The following is a 23,153-nucleotide window of genomic DNA, read 5'->3' as shown; positions in this document are numbered from 1 at the left end:
CTAATTCTCAATGAAACCCTCTTTTTCATGACTCTCTCCTATATTTACTATCTAATTTGCATTTATATACCCCTTATCATCTAAACACCTCATAATCTCAAATGTGCTTAACCTAACAAATCCCTAATATAATTCCGGAGCATTAGGGAAGTTTTATACAGATAAGCAGGGATGATGGTAATTTCTGTTTAACTTGGGCACTGGAGCCAGAAGGTTAGTATTCTGTTTTCTAGGGAGTGAAAGGAAGGAGATGGGTCCTCTGAATTGCTAATCAGCTGCTACCCTGGACACGTTCAAGCACAGGCTCCTTCCTAAGCTGCGAAAAGCATGCACTGATGTTCAGTGCTGTGTGTTGCCTTCTCTTGGGTTGATGAAACCAGACCACTGTGGCATGACACCTTTAACGCCCATCATCTCATTGCCCAAGGTCCCTTTCCTCATGCCTTTTTGCCGTGTTTGCTGCCAAGGAAGGTTCCCACTGGGGGGAGAAAATTCTTTCCCCATTTATTATCTTTCCAGAAGGGAACCAGACTATTAAGCAGGCAATTTTATAGTACAGGGGGAAAGAAAAAAAAAAAAGGGTGTTGAATTAGACTGTAATTAACAGAGTGATCATGCCAGTTTTAAAATCACTAATATAATTTTATAATAATGACTTTTACATCCTGCAAGGCTGTGAATAACTGTAATTTAACAGATGCATCCACAATGTATAGATCAAACTAATCTCTACAAACACAGCATATGCATGTTCCTAATGTATCTAGTGAGCATGCATGCATATGCATACATAACCAAATAGTTACTATTATATATAAACAAACATATATTCATCAATATAAACAAATGGACTATATCTACTCCATGCAAAACTTCCTTATAATTTCCCTTTGACTAAAATTCATACCAGCCGGTGGTGGTTAGTGAGGTTACAGGTAACAGCCTGACTCATCGGCAACGCTTCATTTATTAACCTTCAGAAGATGCAGGGCGCAGACAATCTGATCTTCCCTCTAGCAGACCAGGAATCACCGTCTCAGATCACAAATGCATGGGCCCATTCGGTATCTCAGACCAGCGAGGCCGGGACACAGTCTGCTCCAACAAAGCATCACTCGGGAAGAATTTACATAAATTTAAATGATGTGTAGGCTACCTACAGTTATGGTAATGCCTCCTTGTTCCCAGGGCTTTGAAGATGTGAATCTCAGTGCAACTGGCTATCAGATGCATTGTAAAATATTATTGTTGTGTTCTGCTATAAGGTATCTGTACATTACTATATGCATTTTTTTTGTTCTAGGATATGTATTTGCAGAGCATATTTTATAATAAAAGAAAGCAGGTAATATTACTGTATCACATAAATTAGCTTTCCTGTTTTTATCTCATCTTATTTGAGGTCTGTTTCTGTTGCCAGGCAAGGTTTAGTAGGCTTCCTTGATTTTTCACTAAAACTGGTGCATAATTGTTTGTCATCAGTCACCTTTGCTTTAAGAAAGGAGTGAAAGAAGTCAAAGGAAATGTAGAATGTTACTGGAAACTGTCTTTGAACAATGAATAGGACTGTGTGAATAGCTGATCAGGTCCCAAAGAGGAAAAAAAAACCCAAACATATAGGGAAGGATTCTGATATAAAAATGTTTAGATTTATTCATACTGAAAATATAAGCTTAAAAGTTTTCATTTTGTATTCAATGAGATTTAATCTTTAACCTCAAAACTTTATGTCTGTCTGGCCCTTTCAATCAAGAGCACAGCAATGGAGATGGTATGCGGGCTATTCACAAGGAAAGGAGGGCAATCCATCCTATGGGCCTTTTATCAATACTTCGGTGTTCAGGATATTCAGCTTGTGCTCTGCCTAACAAGAGTCAACCCCCTTCTGTGCACCGGGAAAATGGCCCAACCGCTCTGACATGGGGTGATTTGGGTTAGGTAACTCCACGTCTCTGGAGCTAGCACTGTTCCTCTACAGCTGGAATATTTAAGGGGCCACAGGAGAGTGAAGGAAATGATACAGGCATGGATTTAAGCGGATCACTTTCCTCTGCACCATATAACACTATTTTGCAAGTTCCGCTTCTGGATGTATTGGATCCACATTCTGGAGGGGGAAATGCGTTATTTACCAAAAAAGCTATTTCCACACCGCCAGGCTGCACAGCAAAGAGAATGTACCTGTCCTTCAGACTCTCATTCTGGAAATACATTTGTAGTTAAGTAATAGTTTCCTTTGCATTTAGTCCAGCATTGGAAATGTCAAACAGTGCATACAAAACTTGACAAAGCGGGCTGAACACAACAGAGAATTCAGAACAGCTGATAAATTATTAGTAATTTCTCTGATCAGTTTGACATGCATAGCACACGGAGTGCAGTGCTGCCCAGCACCCTGCCGTCATCAATCCTGTGCTGCTCATGCCCACCTACACGCTGCACGTTACAGCAGCCCCTCCCCTTATACAAAACCTACCACTAATCTCCACGTCAGGGACAGCAATTATCACAATTGCTAAGCAATCTACATCTAATCGTCCATCAGTCCTTGGCCTTGATCTCCAAAGCAAGACTATAATTGCCCATTTCCTCATCATGCAACTAACTGTGCCAGCGGAACATCATCAGTCGGAACTCAAGCAGTAGCCGTAAGGTGCAGCCGTGTACGGGTTGCAGCAATGTACTGGTTGCACACAGTTGCATAAACTTGGAATCATTCAACTGCTTGTCAGAATAAAGCCCACTGGGTTTACAGCTCACAGACTTCTGAGCAGAGAAGTCCAAGACTGCCGTTTGGATAGATGCGATTCCATTGCATTTTTTACTGTGTTAGACTGGATATAAAATGAAAATTGTAACAACTGAGAATGAACCAAGAATCTATACTTCATTTCCCAGTAAAGATTCCTTCATCTATGTTTCTTATTTTCTCCCTGAAGTCTTCACTAGATCTCAATCTTGACTCTAAATTCTTTAGGCCCGCTATCACTTTTTTTTTTTCTGTTGTCTTCTAGTTTTGCTTGAGGTATTTTTCATTGCCTTCACTTTAAATATCACTCTTCCTATTACATCAGTTTGGGGATGCTTATGAATGATTATTTTTTCCTACATCTTTGGAAATTGTGTATCATATCTTTCATCTGATGGAAGACTCTGGAACGTGTTCCACATACACAGTCAAGCTCACAGACATGCAGACTACATCACATGAGCTCGTTAATATCTCTTCCCTTCAGTGTTCTTCCTCAAATGTGTCTTTTAATCTGGAAAAAACACTATTCCTACAAGTACTTGTAGATATTCCTTGCAATTTAATAGCAGCAAGTGATGGCAAAGAGGAAGAGGAAGTCAGTGTTACAAGAGTTTAAAACTTTGCCTTGACCATCCTTGAGCTATGCTCCGTAACTAACCATGTCTGGATTAGACTTCCCCTTCCTGGACACATCCACTTATTCCATACAAACCTTACAAATCGCTAGGACTGCATAAAGAGATGATTTATAGGTACATAGTTGTAGTTTATGTGCTTAGTCACACTCCACAATTTCTTGGCAAGAACCTCCTTCAAAACAATGCCCGAATAATAGGAAAATTACGGAGTCATTATAGTCAAACCTATATACTATTATCATCCACAACTACTGTATCATGCAACTACTGCAATTATATGCAACTACTGTTCAGAAAATGCTGATTTGTTGGAGAAATTCCATGAGAAGAAATCTTTCCAGGGAACATCTTTCCCAGCTGTTCTGCTACTGACTAAGGAGGGCTGCCAGCCCCTTGGGAGCTGCACCCAGGTAGCACGGGAAGTACATGCAGAAACGTGGCTGAGATGCTGGTTTCCCTGTCACCACGGACGCAAATGCACTTTCCCTTCTGGATGTACAGGGTTTTCTTCCTCTACCAAGCTCAGTACTCTTAAACTGCTGGGAAAGATACTGCATTGCAAAACAACAACATTGTCTTGTTGCAGAAGTGTTTCTTGTTTCTAAAAACAAACCATCCCCTCACCAGAATTAGGATTTTCTTCATGATTCCAAATAGACTTGTTAATCCAGGTATACTTTTGAAACTCTCACATTAATTTTGGTATTTCTGTAACCCTTCCTACTAGCATACTGATTATCTTGAAGTGTCTCACTGTAAATAAGATAAACTCAGCACCCATCTTGTCACACGTGTACTAATAAAAGCAACCTGCATCTTTAACGTGTACTGCAACGTGCACGACTACCTCATTTACAGAAATGTAGCATTATTTTCATTAGCAGCTCTCCTTCGCAGACTGATTTCTGCACAAAGACATAAGCACTATCTTAACAAACGACTTGCATATACAACACTGTTCATATACTACAATCTTTGCAGGACCAGTGTCTCTATTTCTCTGTTCATTAAGGAACATATTTTTTCCCCATTTCATGCATTTCAAAACATCTCTCTAATGAGTTCACGTACTAAGTATTAATATTTCTTTTAACATTTTTCCATTAGCTGTGTCAAACAATCTCTTGTCATTTGTCGTGTTGTACTGAACGTCTGATAATTAACAAATATGTTGCTGCTCCTGCTCAATGATGAATGCAGCTGTGGAAGAGCACGCGGTTCTGCCTTTGTGGCATTTCTTGTTCAATCCGACTCTGACTTAGAGTGATGAACATGTCTATAAGATGCTACATATGTGCTATATTTGAAGTGTCTGTGTGCATGCTAGCATGCATTTCACGTATACTATGTACACACCATGCATAATTCACTTATGTTGTATAATGTATTTTCATAAAGTACTACACTAGCTCATGAAAAGGTGAAAGGGAGTCAACAGCTTGTTGGTGCCCTGTTGCTCGCTCAGATTTAGCATGCCAAGCACTTGCCTTTGCAGAATCACAATTATTTTCCTAGCAGGGACTTCTCTTGTCAGGTTTAAATATTGCATAGTCTAAGCTAAACATCCTGACACAAAATGTTTGCAGTCCTTGGCCTCTTAAACTTTTTCACATCATTTTCAGTTGTGTTTTTTTTTTCAGAGATAATAATATTAACACACCAGCGGTCTTATTTCTCAGAGGCAGTTGCCACCTCGCAGCTTGCTGGCCACCTGTCCACACTTTGGGAAATTTTTGCTGCAGAAAGCAATAAATGGTGAAGCACAGTGAGGGCAGGAGTGGGTCACGGGGCGCAGGTTACTGAGTGACAGCTGGCTTTTTGCTTTCAGCCTAACGGACGTGCTCTGCAGTTGAGCAGAGAATGGGATAGTGCAGATGAATGTGCTTTCAGAGGCCACAGAGAACAGATAAGGGGCCTTTTAACGTTACGCTACTCACTCCAGCTTGGTATTTTCTTGTCATCCTCAGCCACCTACAGTACACAGAGGAGCATCTTCTGCAGAGGCAACATGCTCTCTCTAGGATGTTATAGTCTTGAACTCGACTTTGCCGAGAGAAGCTATATATTCATTTTCCACATACTTTTCCCAGTTTTCTCTTCAATCTATGGTAAAACACACCGCTCTCTTTTCCGCATAGGAAGTTCACTTGTTTTGAGAAGGATTAACTATTCACAAATGTTAAAATTAGGTCTACTTCAGTAATTTATGTTACAAAGGGGGAAGAGAGAGTTTTTGCTTTTCAATGTTTATTGCACAGTTGACCATTTTAACGGCAATTTATTACTTCCTTTTTCTCCCTTTAATTGATCTGCTTTCTAACTCAAATTAAGCATGTAAGAAAATTAGAGTAACAGTGCAATATTGTAACATCAGTTACTGTACAAATGCAAGTAATTTTCTTGCTTTTAACAAGTGGGTTTATTTGCATATGGTGATGGGGTTCTGAAACTACGGCCCCAACTGCAAGAAAACATGGTCTGTTCTGTCATTTTGATGGATCATCATTGCAGCGGTCCATTATGAATTGGGGACACGCATATTTTTTCTGTATAATGGTAAATAACACATTTATTGCTTATTATTCATACTCAGTTGGGCTAATTTGTCACTCCATCCAACACCTCCATGATATCGCAGAAGCCAACAAGGGTGCTAAAAGCATGCAGCTTACCCTGAAGGAGCAGTATGGATGCCATACGCTGCCCTGTGCTGCTGTGACCATTGGTGGATGCAAAGCTGGATGCCTCTCTGAAAGTCAAAGTCGGGTGTCAAACTTGTACCTCTACACTGTCCCAAGACCGGACTGTTTTGGGTGCAGCTGTACTTTCTACTGAGAAGAGGAAGGAATCTGGGGGGGACTGCCTCAGAATTTGGGTATACGGAGTTACCTTTGCTCTCCCTCCAGCCAAGCGGGAGTTTCTGAGCGGTGGGGACCTCTCTCAGTGTTGGGCTGTATCACTAGCAAAGCTGGACACCAGCGGGGAACAGCTGGACCACAAAGACGGTCTGAGCTCTGGTTTGGATTTCATCTTTCTTCTATGTAACAGGAAGGCTAATTCAATAATTAACCACAGTGGGCTCAGACACGAGCCATGTGCTTATCTGAGATGGACAAAATAAGGAACAGAGTCACTTGTGTAAATTAGAAAAAAAAAATCAGTGAGGTTTTTTTTTTCAGGAAGAATTCTCAAATTTGTGCCTTAAAAAAAATAATATTTCTGTGAACTCTTTTGCCCACAGATGGTGGCTGCATTCTGAAATCACTTGTCTTAAAAAAAAACCCAAATCCTCACAGTTCTCATTTATTAGTATGTTATCCAGGAAAATCTCACTAACCTTCACAAATCAAATCTGTCTGCCACATGACCTCCATTATGGACCATACTCTTGCCTTCACTAGTATCAGTTTAAATCACCAGCGACACTGCTAAATTAATAATGTTCCTTTTGATTTACACTAGTGCAAAACTGAAAAAAAAGTGTGCCCTGTCAAATAATTTATTTTCCTTTTTTTTACAGCTCCAGATCAAACCCAAGATTTTCTCCTGTTTCCAGTAGAATGATCCACGCGAGAAAAATATCACCCTCTATCAACAAACGCCAATCTAAATTTCTCATATTTTCCCTCATGTCCCATTCATTAAAGTATTTCTTTGTGTTTACATTCTTCCTACAAAGGGTTCGTGACATTTTTATTTAAAGGAAGAGATATCAGAATTCATTAAAAAGCATTTTGCATATTCACACTGGAAGTGTGATGCTGTTGATTTCAAAGTTAGCATTCCCAAGACATATGTGCATGTGCAAGATCAACACTGGAAGACATTTAATTAACACAATAAATATCACCTCAAATTGTTAGATGTATCTTTTGTGACCTGATATCCATTTCTCACACCGTAATATTTCTTCTGCTGGAAAAATAAACAATCATTAAAAATGTGGATTTGTGAGGAAAAAATGTAAACAAGCAAGGTCTTAATTGAAAATCATCCTTTGAGTATCCTGTTATTGGGACTGAAGTCCTTTGATCTCAGGCCGAGCGATGAGCTAGTCACTTCACAGAACTTACGGGAGTTCTATTGGTATAAAATTGGCATAGGATAAAGGTCTGCCTATTTCATTTTGATCAATGAAGTGGGATTATTTGCTACTCAATTTACAGCCTGAAAGTGCATTCTGCAGTGTTTATCCATCGGGAGAAAGAGAAAAAAAGAGACAATCCTTGTTTCCCCCAAAAATACTCGGCAACCAGGGACTGCTTAGAAATTGCGCTAATAAAACATTTAAAGAAGTATCAGGGCATAAGCTACTCAAAGCTTATTAGATAATTAGGCTGATTGTCACTTAGGACTTGATGCTGAGAGGTGCTGAGCAAAGTGCCAAGATCCTCAAGTGAATAGTCGATGAAAACTGCATCCTTCGATTTAAGTACAAGCTCTAGTCCAGAAGTGGGAAGATGTCAGACCAAGTCACAGGGAGATTTAGAAATCTCAGTCTAGATTTTCTTTTTTTAAAATACTCCTTTTAAATATTTGTTGTTCACTGAGGCTAAGAAAATTCCATTCATTTCTCCATGCTGTTGCCTATTTAATGAGGCAGAGAAGCATTTTATTATTCCTCTCTGATGAATACACAAGGACCAAAACCCAAAGCTGAACAGGGAAACAAACAGTAAATTATTTCAATCCTCTTAATTCTCTGCTTTTTTGGCAGATAATACCATAAGTCTTTTCAGCTTAGCAGCCACAGATTCAAGAGAGATTCTTTTTAAACTTTGGAAATGTTTAAATTGAATGAGCTAACAAAAGAAATATTTTTTACCTAAACAGGGAGAAAATAAAAGGAGAACTTTACAAATATTACACTGGTTCGCAACTTATTTTTTTCATGTCTTTTTGCAATGAGTCTGAATACTACTTTAGGAGGGCAGCTTTCCCCCATTCAATCCAAATCCACGCAATGCAAAGTCCCATGAAACTCAGTAAACTGAAATAACCTTTTCCTCCAAACTCCTTCCCCAGAATTCTTGGAAGAGTTGCCTGTGGTTGAACTGGAATGCATTTGGAAGTGTTTGAATTAAGTGCAGCTAGCCCAAAAGACAGTTTGGCTTCCTACAGAGGTGTAAAGGATAAAAAAGGGATTGTGGTGGTCAGTGCATTGTTACTGTGAATTATGCAGTGAGCTGAAACGACACTGGAATAGTCATCAAAGTTCCTAAGAGCTGCTCTCTTCCAGATGAGCTAATAGAGCAGCTCTGAGGTTAACGGAAATAAAATCTGAAAGTGCTGTAAAATACATTTGCTGTATTTGACTTCTTTCTAAAGTTAGAGCGGTGACACTGCTGACCCTGTTGTCACTAACAGCTCCATTTAACTCGGAGACATTACCTGCATGAAGATGACCACAAAGTTTTACCTAAAGCACATATGACCGGCTGTAACCTTTGCAAAGATCAATGTGTTTTCAGATATTCTAAGAAATCAGAAAGCATCGATCTGAAATCTGCAAAATCATTCACTGGGTTTTCAAATATCTTCACTTAAATAGCACTCGAAAGGAAGGAGTCATTGTCCAGCACCTTTTCATTAATATGCTGACATGATATATGATTGATTGTAAAAGCAGCTAGCCCTAAGGAGAAAGACCCTGGAAAGCCCTTCCAGCCCTATATAATGGGAAGAAGACACTGGAGTTATGAGAGTAAAGGATCAGCATCTTGTTAATTTGTTCTATAACTCGAATAGGTATCATTTTATGTCCCCATAAATTTTTCAGTGCTAATACTAATTATTGATTGGATATAGAAGTGTCGTGTCCCATTGGGTGACATTAATAACACATGTCAAATTAGGAGATAATAAACGTATGTTCTTTGAAAGGGAGTTAGTATGCATCAGATGCTTATATTTTCCGTTATCAAGAACTGATATATAATTTTAAAAAATTATTTTCATTATACTTTTGAGGAGAGAAAGTAATTTATACCTTAAGGCTGTATTCTCTTCATTTATTTGAAAGACCACAGAGATGCAACACTTAGAAGAAAGTTTGCACAGCTTATGGTGCCTCTGTAGATCTTTTGGACCTCTTCCCACAGATAAAGCCTCACCCTGAATAGTGCCATGTTCCACATCTCTATAGGAGCCCATACCATCTGGCAGGCCTTGGCTAAGCTGGGGTTGTGAACAGTCGAGTAGGTGTGAGCAGAAACAGGAACATGGGCTACAAAACGAGGAACCACCTGAGTTACATCTTCCTTGACAGCTGGGGCTGTAAGAATATGGTCCACCGAAGCCAAAAGAGTCCAGATAACTCAGTTGGCAGTAGGAGCTGACTGCAAACGCACAGAGGTCTCAGCTATTATATTGAGATCTAAGTGTAGCTCTGACCCATGAGCATGAATAACAAAAGTCTCATTGATTCCAATTAGAAGAGGCTTGGGTCTATTTACTGTAACTGAGTCGATTCTCAGAAAAATAATTAATTCCTTGTCATGTCTCACGTGTATTGATTTTTGTAATTACAATGAAATTGGAGGCAAAGGTGCAGGGGAAGGAAATGCACTTGATTTATGTTTAATTTGATGTACAAGCTGTCAAGGACTAAGAAATTGAGATGCAATGACCATGCCCATCCTCAATGCACTCCTGTGTGCTTAGATAACAAGGGCCAGACACAGGCTGTAGTGAAGAATCTAAAAATCACACACTGCTCTAACGTACAGAATTCAGTATTGCGGTGTAAAGAGCTGTCTTTCTACAGCAGGCTCCACTGCATGCAGAAGAGATGCCCAAGGGGAAGAAGATAAGGACAGAACAAGCTTAATGTGTATCAATGACTAAGAAGAGGAGACAAAGAATTGGAATGGGGGGGGGAACTACAAGCTGTTGCTGATAATAAAGCTGCCAGTAGATAATGTAAGGAAAAAAAAAAAAAGGAGCTAGAGAAAAGAAAATACATATGGCCTTGTGTGGTAATGATGCTGTCAGGAAAAAGACAGGGGCAGGAGAGCATTTGAACTTTGTTTCCACTGTGCTTTCGCTAAAATGGCAAGTTAGAAATTTTTTGACCTAGAGTCAGTCAGTATTTGACTTCTTAATTAGGTGACAGTCTCCTGTTCCAAATATGTTTGTGGGGGTGGCTGGCCTGTTTCCATACACACACACACAGATTTGATGATAACACTCAATTTCTAGTTTCTAGAGCATCAGAGATTAGTTTGTCATAAAGATATCCTCATTACTTACACATATACAGTATGAGATTTGTGGGCTCGTTAAAGCCAATGCCTACACTGACTTCAGGAGGACCATAAGAGTCTGAAAAACTATTTCCAACCTTTTGCCTCAAAGTATCAGTTCAGGCAGTAAAGTTTCCAACCCTTATACAAGAAAAAAAGCTTTTTGTTATATAATGGCCCTGCAAATGAAAGCTGCAAAAGTCTCACATCCAAACATTAAAAAGAAATTATATATATGAAAGACAGGCAGAGTTTAAGGAGGTAAATCAGTCCTGAGTTAAGTACTTTCATCTAAACACATGATATTTTAAACAAAAAACAAGCCCTCTGCCTCCAGTACAGGGAAATAATTTGCATCCAGTTTGTGCAGTTTCTAAAAGCTGTTGTCTAAAAAATGTGAGCACTCTAACGCAAATTTTCTTCAGGTGACCTACACACACTGCGAACTCATACTTTAAAAAAAAACAAAACCACAAAAACTCACTGGTGTGGCAGTCTGTTGGCAACACTTTTTGAAACGATATTCTTCCTGGCTATGACAGAGCTCTGTGCACAAAGTCATAACACAACAAACTGAGTCAGTAATAAATAGCCAAATGACAGTGATTGATGATGGCAAATCTGTCTCCAATGGAATTATTGGTAAAAATACTAAAAATTCTTTCCTTATTAACTCTTTGTTTAGAGGTTGAGTTGATACTGTCAGAAAACCCTTTTACCACAGCTAGCATGAATTTTAGTGGGCGTTTGAATTCTGAAGCACGAGAGACTAGCCTGTTAAAAAACCTGCCCCTAGAATGGCTCCTGTTTGCATAAAACACGTTGGTTCTTCTCAGCTGGGAAATCATTTGATCTATTTTATATCATATGCCTTGTCACTAAGGGAGCAAATATGGACATGAAATATGAACATGAAGCAAAACCTAAAAAGAGACTTAATAAAATGAGTAATTATGTTTTGCCTAAATGCTCTCATGCCAGCAAGAGGCACATACCATCACAAATTCAGCAAAGTCTGCCCATTTCAGTATGTGGGGAGAGGAAAAAAAAAAACAACACCAACCAGGAGTCAGGCCCTGTGAGGCACATTATTGCAGAGGGTTTTCTCAGGAGAAATTGAGAGCACTGACTGAGGAGCCCTGATTACCGCAGCGCTTTAACTGACGGCCAGACGCAGGGGAAGACAAGGGATCTGGAGCTGCTCTCTGCCATGACCTAACCCTTGGCATGTGGACAGCTGATGGAAAAGCCTAATGCTACCGGTCCAGCACAATCTTTCAAAATGCAACCCAAGTCCTCAGTGACACATTTTCAGTGCTTTATGCTATTTCTCAGTAAAGCAATAAATTTAAAAAAATCAAGAAAAAAAGAAGAAAGGACACAGACTCAGAGGAGTAATCAAGTGCCCAAGTATTTGTGAAAAGTCAGTGTTAGACGTAGCAGATTACTCTTCGAAATTTAAAACTCCAGCATTTAAATTCCAGCCTTTCTAGTTCACATGTCCGAGAAGCTCATGATCCTACAGCACCGAATATAAAACATAATATTATGCATAGTCTTTATACTCACGACATCGAAAAGTTCCAGCTTATTTATAAACACGATTTTAAAAAGATGAGTAGAAAATCAGAAATGCAAACACTTTCATTTTTCCAAACTATTGTAAATTTCTAGCCATTCAGACCTTAGTCTAGTTTATTCTCTGGATATTTCACAGAAATGACATGACAACACTGATTAGCTCACACCCAATGCTAGAATTCAAGCTGTAATACAAGCACAGAAACATTAGGACTGTGGACACAAACAAGAAATGAAAAGTGAAGCCTAGAACAAACATTTGAGCAAGTGCAGAAAAAATGAAAGCAGACATGACACAATGGGCTGTGAAGAATCATACTTGGATATGAACTCTGCTGAAAACAAGTTTCCCTTTGTACAGAAGTCTGATTATATGGTTACCTACGTCTTCCTACAGGAAAACCACGTACAAGTGGAGGACTCTCAACCTTCTCCACTGAAGCCAATGGCAAAAGTACCACCAGCTTCACTAGGAGCAAGAGTCAGTCTGCAATCTTTAGGATCAAAACCCACATTTCAGAATATTACATGTAGATGTAGTGCACAAAACCAAGTGGAGGAAATCCAGCAAGCAACGTAGAATATTAAGCACTATTATTATGAAAACGCTCATTGTTTTCCACAAAAAGACATCCTCCTCAATTATCACAAATCTCTGCGGCAAGCATGCTAAAAAGATATCTCTTTTTTCTTTCCAACGTAAACTGTGTTTTGTTTTTGTACTGCTAAAGCACAACGGAGTGAAGGGCACGCTCTGCTGGCCAGAAGCACCATTTACACTGAAAGCTGCTTAACAACATGAGGACCAGAAAATAAACCCCATTATAGGACACCTAGACTCGAAGTGGTGCTCCACACTAGGCTGCTACTTGACTTCTTTCCATCCTGAATATTAGAGACAATGACTATGATGCTATGAACAGACTTTCTCATGTTTAAACATCAGCCTACCTGCTGTAAGAACACTTTCTTTCCTGAAGGACACTTTTTAGCAGTATAACATATGCTCAAAAACTCTTTACCTTAGGCTTTTCATCCAGTATTTGCTGACGAATCTCCTTGTGTTTTTCTACAAGTTTCTCCTGTCTTTTAGTCTGAGCATCTTCTAGCTGTAAGAAAATAGCAGAGAATCTTTTTCGGAGATTGCACATCCTCACTTTCCCACCTCTTCTCCAACAAATATTTCACCCATTAAAATTAGGATGTTATCACCAAAACTATAATTCTAATATAGACTTGACAGACCATTGTCACAACCATACCTGAGCACAACCACTCTAACAGTTGCGAGTGGACAATATATCTCAGATTTAGAACCGTAAATGTGTAAAGGACTTATTGTAGACTTCTAATGCTATTAAAAGCATAATGCGTTTAAAAAATTCGTATTATTTTGCTTTAGTTTTTATTGTACAAGCTGTGTGAGATGGCCTCTGTTCCCAGAAGAAGACGATTCATATCCTAGAGTCCTAAACGAACATGCTGATAAATTTTGGGCCTCATTTAATAAAGTACTCAGACATGTGTCTGACTCCAACAGGAATTAAGCATACTTAATTTGTTCCTTCTTTAGGTTGCTTTCTGAATCAAGGCCTCTGTGAGCAAAAATGGGCCAACTTTTGGACTGAACTATCTCTGCACTGAAATTTAGAGAAAATTCAATAGTGGTATATGTTTCATAGCGATTTCACACAGCAAAACACCTCGCTGCATACTTTCAAGCCCAATGTAAACCACCTATAGCTTCAGAAAAGCTAACAGCTGTAATGAAATTCTTTGACTTGTATTTACACAGCTTATAGAATGTCATTTGCATTTCAGTAATTGTACAAGTGTAATTAAGGTTAAAATACACTCTGCAATTAAATGTTTATTGACTTTCAGAGTTCTTGATACAATCTCTGCGTTCATGAGACAGTATAAGCCAATTAAAAAAAATTGGTACATTTTCCATGAATAAACACAGGATATTCAAAGATGAAATCATAACTGTATTAAAATCTGCCCCCTCAGCACCATCCCCCAAACACTGACTAACAATTAATGAAAGTCTGTCCAAAATTCCAGTTTTCCTTTAACTGGAATGTCAAGAGAAGTCTACACTGCAGCTGTTAAAAATTGGCACTTGCAGAATCTTTACACAGAAGCTTAGAATTTGCAGTTTAATATGACCGAAAATATGAAGTCAACATTTTACGCCCAGAACTGAAAAACGGACATATGGTCCGACATACCCGTTTTATGTACTGCACCACCTCCTGGATATATGATCGAATCATTTCGGTCTTCTCTCTGGAGAGAAGCAATCAACGAGTTACTGTAGTCAGTAAGATCGCACCAATACGTTTTAATGCCCCGCAACTCTTTACAAAATAAGTAAGGCTATGCTTTGAATGTAGGGATCTGCCTACTTAACTTTTATCCGCTTCTTGAATGTGCCTTTTGTAACAGGCTGCATCTTTATTGTACGAAGGGCTCAGACTTCCCCATGACATACCACCACAAACCCCCTGCTCTTTCACAACAGGCTTTTCTCATAGGGTGCTGCCACATCTTCAAAGTGATGGTGGTGTTCCTTAAGGCTCAAATGTCAGCCTAGGAGAGCGCACCATCATCAGCAGATGCACACTGCCACATCGTGGCATACTATATAGTAGATAAACAGTCTCAGTGAGCACACACTCAGAGACAATGGCAAAATTCCCACCAAGAGCAGGGCAGACCTGACTTCGGTCCCCAGCTTTGCTATATAAACCACATAAAGATGAACTTGGGAGGAAACACTTGAAGTGACTCTGTGATATAGTGAACCATTGGTCAAAGGCTGAAGATGAGATCCCCCAAAGGCATAAATGCACATGAAATAATTTGTGGATACTTGAATTAACCAGACCGAGGACAGTACTTTAAAACCTAATTTTCTGAGTCAAGAACAGCCAATTGCTGTTCAGGTGGCACCAAAATCTGATGGTTTTAGGTATTTACACAGGCCTCCGGTGCATGCAGGAATTAGAAAAATTAAGAACAATTAATACAATGCATTCTCTCAGTGTAATCTTTCCCAAATTTGTGTAAAAGCTTTAAATAAACGACAGCCTAGCCCCGATGACTCAAATGGGATTCACCAGAAGGTCTCACGACTCTGTCCTACTGCGAGAGTGAGGACAAACGCTGTCACTTGACAGAGGAAAGCTGAGTTTCCCACTTAGTTCCCATCTCACCTTTCTCAAGGGTTCTTTGAAAAGCCTGGCAAAGGAAAGCCCTTGGGAAAAAAGGAGAAAAAAATAAAAGGAAAACAAAAAAAAAATTCTACTCGCCTGTTTCTGAACCTTTCTCACTAGTGTCTCATTAACCTCTCAGCAAATCATTTCCTATTGCAAGTGATTTTTACTGCTATAACATTATCATGAGTAACTACTTTTTTCTAATATGATTTCCATGCCCTCTGACCAGCTCTAACCATATTAAGTATTTCTCCCTTTTTTTTCATAATTATTCTCATTTTGTTATCTTTTATTAAAATTCTGTAATATTGATTCTTAAATTGTCTGATGCCGATCATTGTGTGCGTGTGACCTTCTTTCAGTGTTACCAAATACACAGATTCTATGTTGAGAGGCTCCAAAACCTGTAGCAAACCAAACATAGTTGTGCCTTTGTTACTTGGTAAAACTCAGATATTCTAGATTTTTCTTTTTTTTTTTTTTTTTCCTCCTCCTGTATTTTTAACTGTCCTTAAATGTTTACTTACTAAAGACTGGTAACAAGAATATCCCAGCAAACAGTGCAAGATTAAAATGCTCCATTTTCTTTTTGAGCTGCTTGCCAAAACAAACGAAGGAGGACAAACAAACCTAGATACTGTGCCCTTGGGAAGAATATAATCAACTTGCACAACTACAGTTTGTATTGTCTGGTGGTGCATAAATGAAATGAATATTCCTGTCCCTGTTCACAGAAACTGCACCCTCAGAGCTCAGCTTTCCTCTCTCTTCCACCTGAAGTGACTGCACACTGCGTTAACACTGTCACTGGAGGAGAATCAGTAGCACAGCATCTGAGGGGAATTTATCACAAAAGTAGAGCAAATCTTCCAGTGTGTTGCCGTTATTTCTTCTGGAGAGCAGCTTTATAAGAGTTAAGACGAAAAGATAACTCACAAATAAAAACTTAAGTTAAGGTGAAATCAAACCCTGCAGGAACCGAAGCCAACAACTCTATTTATACTCAGAGGAATAGCGTCTGGATTAACAGCATCTTGGCAAATCTCTCCATCATGCTACTCATAGGCACGTCCCCATACCACACATCAGGACCTTTGTAGCTGACCCAGACTCTCAACGCTTGCAGAACAGGAGATTCAATTAATCCCAGGAAATTAAATAAGTATCAGCGAAAGTAAGGAGGACTCCACCGCTCCGGTGAGGTCTCACAGTCTGACTAAAAGCTGCCTTGTATTTAGGGTTGAGACCTTTCTTTGACGTTCCAGTTGTGAAAAATCTTGTCTCCTCATAGCATAGAAAGCTATGAATCTAGGGATATACTTACTCTTCCATTTGATTTTTATCCTTGGACTTTGCTTCGGTGATCTTCTCCTGCCTCTTCTTGTCCATTTTTTTCTTCAATTCTTTCTTTTCTCTAAAGCATAAAAAAGAAAGGCAAGTTCAAAATCTAAACAAAAACCACACGGAGTAGTAATCAAATATAAGGGGAATAGCACCTTACTTTTCACATGTTTCTTTCAGTTTCTTTAGCTGGCTGTTCTGACACTCCTCTGCTACATCTGTCAACTTCTGAATAAGCTAAAAAAATCCCGAGAAACAAAAATACATATTTTCAGCTAAACATCACACGTACATCTAAGTTTCCTCAAAAGTCTGTAGCAGTCATGAAAGTGTTACACCCTTCCCTGATTAATTATCAATGATAAAAAGCCAGTAAACATTCTTATCAATGTAAATGCATTCGTAACTTGCAGAGTTCAGCCAGACTTGTGTATGTCCAACTTACACAGAAACTACTACTTCTCTGGACATCAAGGTGATATAGTTCCAGAATATTAAATGTAAAACCAAAATATATTTCACAGATTTTACCTTTGCTAGGAATTAAAATGCCTATGATAATTTATAAATGGTCATAAACTGAATTTACATAATACACATTACAAACTGGATTCCTGTGTCACTGAATAGTCAAGGTTTTCTGCAAGTGCTGAAAACACTCTTGCATTGAGCATCATTATAGGAACAGCTTGGATTTCAGGGTGGCCAGGTGAATATTCATGCACAATAGCTAAGAAAACTAAGCATAGATAAGCATAGCCTACATTTTGATCGCAGAATCATGGATTCAAAAAATCTGAATCGGTTTGAAATCTGCTGTGCAGCGCTGGGTCCAATCTTGTTCGTGCTGAAACTGCTAACAAAAAGCATGCTTGTGGTGGCGATGCTGACAGGAGAGGACACATGGACAGGGCGTGTGTGCTAGTTCAATGAATGGTGAATTAAAGTGGGAAATGGGACCAATTTGGTTTGATCACCCCCTCTACTTTAAGTCTGATTCTGTAAAATAATCCTCTCAGGCTGATGAACCAAAGAATGTATAATAATGCCTAGCTAGTCTGATCCAGCTTTTCATTCCTTAGATAAAAGAAGAAAGGTACCGACAACAGGCTCTCCTCTAAAAGACAGATATCAGAAAGAATCTCTCAGCTGCAAGGCAAATTTTAATTGGAATATTAACCCCTGCACAGCTCAGAGGGAAAACTGTCTGAAGGTTCTGTGCTAAAAAACGAATTTATGCTGACACTACCTAACTGCACAATGCAGAAAATGTAACTTTGCTTTGAGAAATGCCATTTCCCATTCTGAAATGAGAAATGAGTTAGCTTACAATATAAGCCCAACTATGTGGGTCCAAAATGGTTCGTTTTTATAAAAATCAAAATCTCTGAGATGCAGTCAGTAACTGTTACTTGAACGTGGACTCTCTCCCTCTGGCACAGGTAACTGCGTCCATGCACCCACGCTGGAGCAGCTATGATTCAGATATAACTGCGGATCAAGAGGGCACCACCTGGGAACCGCAGCTCCGTTCTATGATCCATGGGAATGAATTTGTGAAAAAGGCCTTGCTGAGCGATAGCCACACATATCACTCCTCTGACCTGCTCTTTTTTAGATGGCAGGGCACAGTAGACAAATCACTTCGCCCAAGAGTAATGAGGCAAAACATCATCTAATAGAAAAAAATGTGAGAGAGGATGGTCTGGAGTTCAGAAACAGTTTGCACTCCCATAATACCCTTTAAAAATATTCTTTTCTGCCTGAGAATATCCATCAGCATCAGCTGCCATCTGCCCAAGCTCCTCTATTTCAGCTCAGAGGGCCTATGATGCTGCTGTAGTTGTCAGCCAAAGTCCAGCTGTAAAAACACAAGCTAGCTTGGACTGATGGATGCAAAATATTTCTTCACCATATACAGATTGTGTCCTGCGTCCCCTCAAAGCATTCATCTGCAACAGGAACACTGTTTGGCACAACTCTGTGCCTTGGGGAATGTTTGAATCTATTTTCATTTATTTATTTTCATGATGTTTCAATATATTTTCCAGCTAATCCTGCCTCTGAGTGTTGTATGTTTAAAAAAGCAGCAGAACAAGCGTCCCCTCAAAGCATTCATCTGCAACAGGAACACTGTTTGGCACAACTCTGTGCCTTGGGGAATGTTTGAATCTATTTTCATTTATTTATTTTCATGATGTTTCAATATATTTTCCAGCTAATCCTGCCTCTTTGAGTGTTGTATGTTTAAAAAAGCGGCAGAACAAAATGGGAACATAATCCAAAAACTGCAGTAAACGGAGACTTATGTAACTAGAGGTAAGGACTCTGCGTTAGCAGTAGTAATAATGCCGTTGCCTTTCTGCCTTCCATCCAAAGCCTTCCAAGTTGTTAGAAGTGTTAGTGACAAAGTGACACAACAACCCCTTGAAGTTGCGGCAAACCGCAGGGAAATCAAGCTCTGAAATGGACTCCAAGTAAGAGGAAGCCCCACTTAATTATAATGTCATGCTACTTTCATTACTCACCCTGAGACCGCTAAAGAAAAGCAGACGCCATAACAAACGTACCAGCTTAATATGCTCTCGTTTCTGGTACTTTTCACTGTAATACTGCTCCTGTCGGAGATTTAGCAGCTGCTGTTGTTGCTTCTCCTTCAGCTCGACTAACTTCTGGGTCATTTCAGAGTCGAGTGCAGCTAATTCCTGTTCAATAGTTGAAGAGCTGTGGTCTGGGCTGCCTGTTTCAGATCTGCCAAGACATACGCACACACACCACGGTCTAAGTCACCAGGCATGTACACTCTGCTCCATATTTAAACCTTGGTTTTAAGGCAGCTGGTTATATGTAGCCCATTAGGAAGTTTCTAGCACCACATATAGGGCCAGAAGATGATTTTTGCTCTAGCAAGTCAAATAATTTCATCTTTTAGGAAAAAAAACAGTGTTAACAGTTTATTAATGGGATGACTATTGCTTTCAAACTTCATTTTACTAACCCATCACGGCAGTGTGAAACAGCCTTAGTATAAACGAGCTGTAAACGCAACTGCCAAGATTTCCCATAAACAGATGCCGTGAAACTTGTTTATCCACTTCCAGATGTGTAATTTGAACTTCAAAGCTGCACAGTCCTCAGCAGAAATGGTGAATGCTACGTATTTTGAAAACTGAGTCATCCTTGCATGCACTTAGCAATAAATTTAAGAGTATAACTTTACATCTGCATTTATAAAATGCTTAAAATGGTAGGAACATCCCTTTATTTGGTATTTTCTCCCCTCTTCAGGAAATGCCAGGCATAGCACATGCAGAGAAAAGTGCTCTGTGGACTGCTGACTTTAGGAGGAAAGTTAACACCCCAGTGGGGAGTAAACCTCAGAGAGGCACTATGTATGAGCAAAGGAAAAATATGAGGAAGCTAAAAAGCAACACTAAGGAACAGTCCGAGGTGTTTTTTTTTTTCTTCTCTTTCTTAAGAGACAAGGAAGGATAGATGTAATTGTGAAAGGAGACATGATGACACTAAACTGCTCAAGGGAAAAATAAGCAGCAAAAGCAGTGTCACTCTCAGGCCAGCACTAAACTAAATCCAAGAAAAATACATATAAAAAAAAGAATAAAAAAGGATTACACTGTGTCCCTGCTCTGCTGTACTCAGGTGTTAAATCAGTTGCCTGGGAAACCTCAGAATAGTGCATGAGATTATGAGATGGACAAAACGGCAAAACCTTGAACAGAGAGGGTCGACACTGAGAAAAATGAGTTTGCTACTCAGAAACCTGCAGAGAACTTGCTACACTAGCTGCTGCTCTCCTCCCTCCCAGGTTCAAGTCTGCAGATGGTGTCAATTAGAGTTACTTCAACTGAAATAATGTAAAGCTGCTTTCATCGGTGTGAGGATATGAACCCCAAGGTAGCCTCTTTTTATTGTATTTAAATATTCTGCCAAGAGGTTAAGTGGTGTCAGTGTGATAGATGAGGATAATTTAAACACAGAGCCAGAAGACAGTATTAATGAATATTGAAGTCAGCATATTATGCCATTACACTATACATTTTAAAGTTGATATTTCTCTTGTATTTTTGGGAAGAAGAAATAAAGTCTATTTCTAAATGCTGGCTAAAATACTAAGACAGTCTTTTAAAGGACATGATCGTTAAAGAAACTTCAGAACACAACCAGCAAAACACTTGTGTGTATGTATAAATAAATACTTTCAACTTCTTATCAACAATACCTTTACTGAATCTTGGCCCAATTTTAGACAAGGGCATGAAACATGGATTGCTTCTGACCAGAGACAACACATTTTTACAGCAATCAGATACAGGGATTCCTGATGAAGCAGCGATTTATACTTTGCAGTTACAGGCAAATAGTTTCCATAATAATTTAAAATGATAAAAATCACCTTTTTCCTTGGGATGCTGTATTCTATTAGAAGTCTGCTGCTTGAGATAATACCTACTTGTAAGTTTGAAAATCCCTAAAAATATATTCCTGCCTTTTTAAAATTCAACCTCAGATTTTTTAACCTTCAGATTTCTCTGTATCTGCACATAAAACTTCACACCTCTGAAATCACTGTGACAGCTCCACGTAATAGACTGCAGGGTTTTATTGCCTGATATCATGAATGATTTATGGTCAGATCATAACAAAATAAATAAAAAAAAATCCTTTTTACTCAAAGATGAGTCATTTTATTTATTCAGTTTATTTTCTGCTTAAATTTGAATAGAATATGCTAGAGAAAAGAAAGAAACATGACGTTGTTTTGCCTGTCACTATCTGTCACACACATCAATGATGGAAAACACAGCAGATAAAATATCACTGTGCGTGCAGTTGACAACCAGTCATTAAGGGAGTTTGTTAAACTCTAGTGTAGAACCCAGAAGCCTGAAAACTGACAACAGTTAAGGCCAGCTGAACATAGATATATTATGAGTGTTAAGCTCCTATTAAGCTCAATGACATTCTGTCATCAGGCAAGCATAAATGAATAAGCTCCTTCCTAGGGACAAGTTATGGCCTGAATCCCAGTCACTTACACTTAGAGGTACTATCAACAAGGCTGGCAGCCGCAGCACGCTTGCAGCTTTTTTCTTTGACGGTCTCCTACCAAAAAGTATCAAGTAATTTTTTAAATGTTCATTCAATGTCTTCATATTTAAGAACTGCAGCTATATCAACTATATGTAAAAGCTGAAGGACTTCTGTGCTTATCGAATTACTTTGAAAATTAAATTATCTTAAAACAAGAATGCTGCACTAATGGGAGAAATAAAAATTCAGCTGCAACAGTATCAGACACTGATTGCACCTATGCGTGTATATGTGTCGCCCACAGTTAAGAATTGACCTTTATGAACATAGTTCCTTACCATAGGAACAAGACAATAATTGTGGAAAACTTAGTAAGTCATAACAGCCTTTGCATTTCAAACTGATAATGAAAAATACAAGACGACAATAATTGTGGAAAAATTAGAAAGTCATAACAGCCTTTGCATTTCAAACTGATAATGAAAACTACAACTCCCCTTTTTTATTATTACCTAAACAAAGAATATAAAAATTGTATCAGCCCACACAAAGAGGCAGGGCAATGCAAGACTTAGAAAGAGGGATAGCACAGAAGGGGTGTGCATGCAGAGGTAAGGCCAAGCAGAGATCCCCAAGTGGTCTAGATCAATCATAATTTAAACAGTAGTCAGATGTTAATAACTTTCATGTGTTTCTTTCACCTAATCATACACCTGATGCCCTCTACTCCAGCAGGAGTTTTTGCCAGGGCTCTAACTTGGAGACAATGCTCTTCATCCCCAAATTCAGAACATCCATTTTACCCATAAATAGCATAAAAGAGGACTAAGTTTTGGTCCTGTTTTGACACTCGGGTCTCTTTCATCACCAGACAGCACAACGTGGTGGCCCAGAGTAAGCCAATTGCTTAATATGGGCAGGATGACCATGGGTGCTGGCTGGAAAAACTTCTCCTTGCTTGAAAAAGGAGCTACACTATAAAGTTATATGATTAAGTGTGGGGCAGAAATTTCCATGGAACTGATACTCCTTCTGCTAAAGGAGGTCAGCAGGAGAGAAGATGGAGTGCTCTAATAAAACATACCGCAGTTGACCTGAGCAGGGAAGTAACACACTTTGCCCAGATAGGTTTGAGGGCTTTCATGCTGCAGTCTGGTTCCTGAACTGTCCCAGTATGTAAGGGGATGACCCCTCTCAGAGTTTGTGATCCAGCTCACTACCTAACCCCTGGCTGCTTTTGCCAGTACAGCTGAGTCACCTACCCATACCAGTGGTCTAGGGAAAGTCCCAAGATAAATATTGCATGCCCTCATTTACAGGG

At 39.2% G+C, this 23,153-nt stretch overlaps 1 protein-coding gene across 1 annotated transcript in view; it reads right to left on the bottom strand.

Moving 5' to 3' along the window:
* The window catches only part of LOC104166156 (1-phosphatidylinositol 4,5-bisphosphate phosphodiesterase beta-1-like), a gene marked incomplete at its 5' end in the record, with an annotated part of 70,618 nt that overhangs the window by 44,360 nt on the left and 3,105 nt on the right, over nucleotides 1-23,153 (bottom strand). The window contains 4 exons of the mRNA XM_009705999.1: nucleotides 13,238-13,324; nucleotides 14,450-14,507; nucleotides 16,941-17,017; nucleotides 19,351-19,531. Coding sequence (XP_009704301.1) covers nucleotides 13,238-13,324; nucleotides 14,450-14,507; nucleotides 16,941-17,017; nucleotides 19,351-19,531 — 403 coding nt within the window. The remainder of the gene's footprint in view (nucleotides 1-13,237; nucleotides 13,325-14,449; nucleotides 14,508-16,940; nucleotides 17,018-19,350; nucleotides 19,532-23,153) is intronic.

Source organism: Cariama cristata, unplaced genomic scaffold, assembly GCF_000690535.1.
Source record: "Cariama cristata isolate BGI_N322 unplaced genomic scaffold, ASM69053v1 scaffold5268, whole genome shotgun sequence".
NCBI classification, from domain to species: Eukaryota; Metazoa; Chordata; class Aves; order Cariamiformes; family Cariamidae; genus Cariama; species Cariama cristata.
The sequence above is the reverse complement of the archived record's forward strand: the minus strand, read 5'-3'. Positions and strand labels throughout refer to the sequence as shown.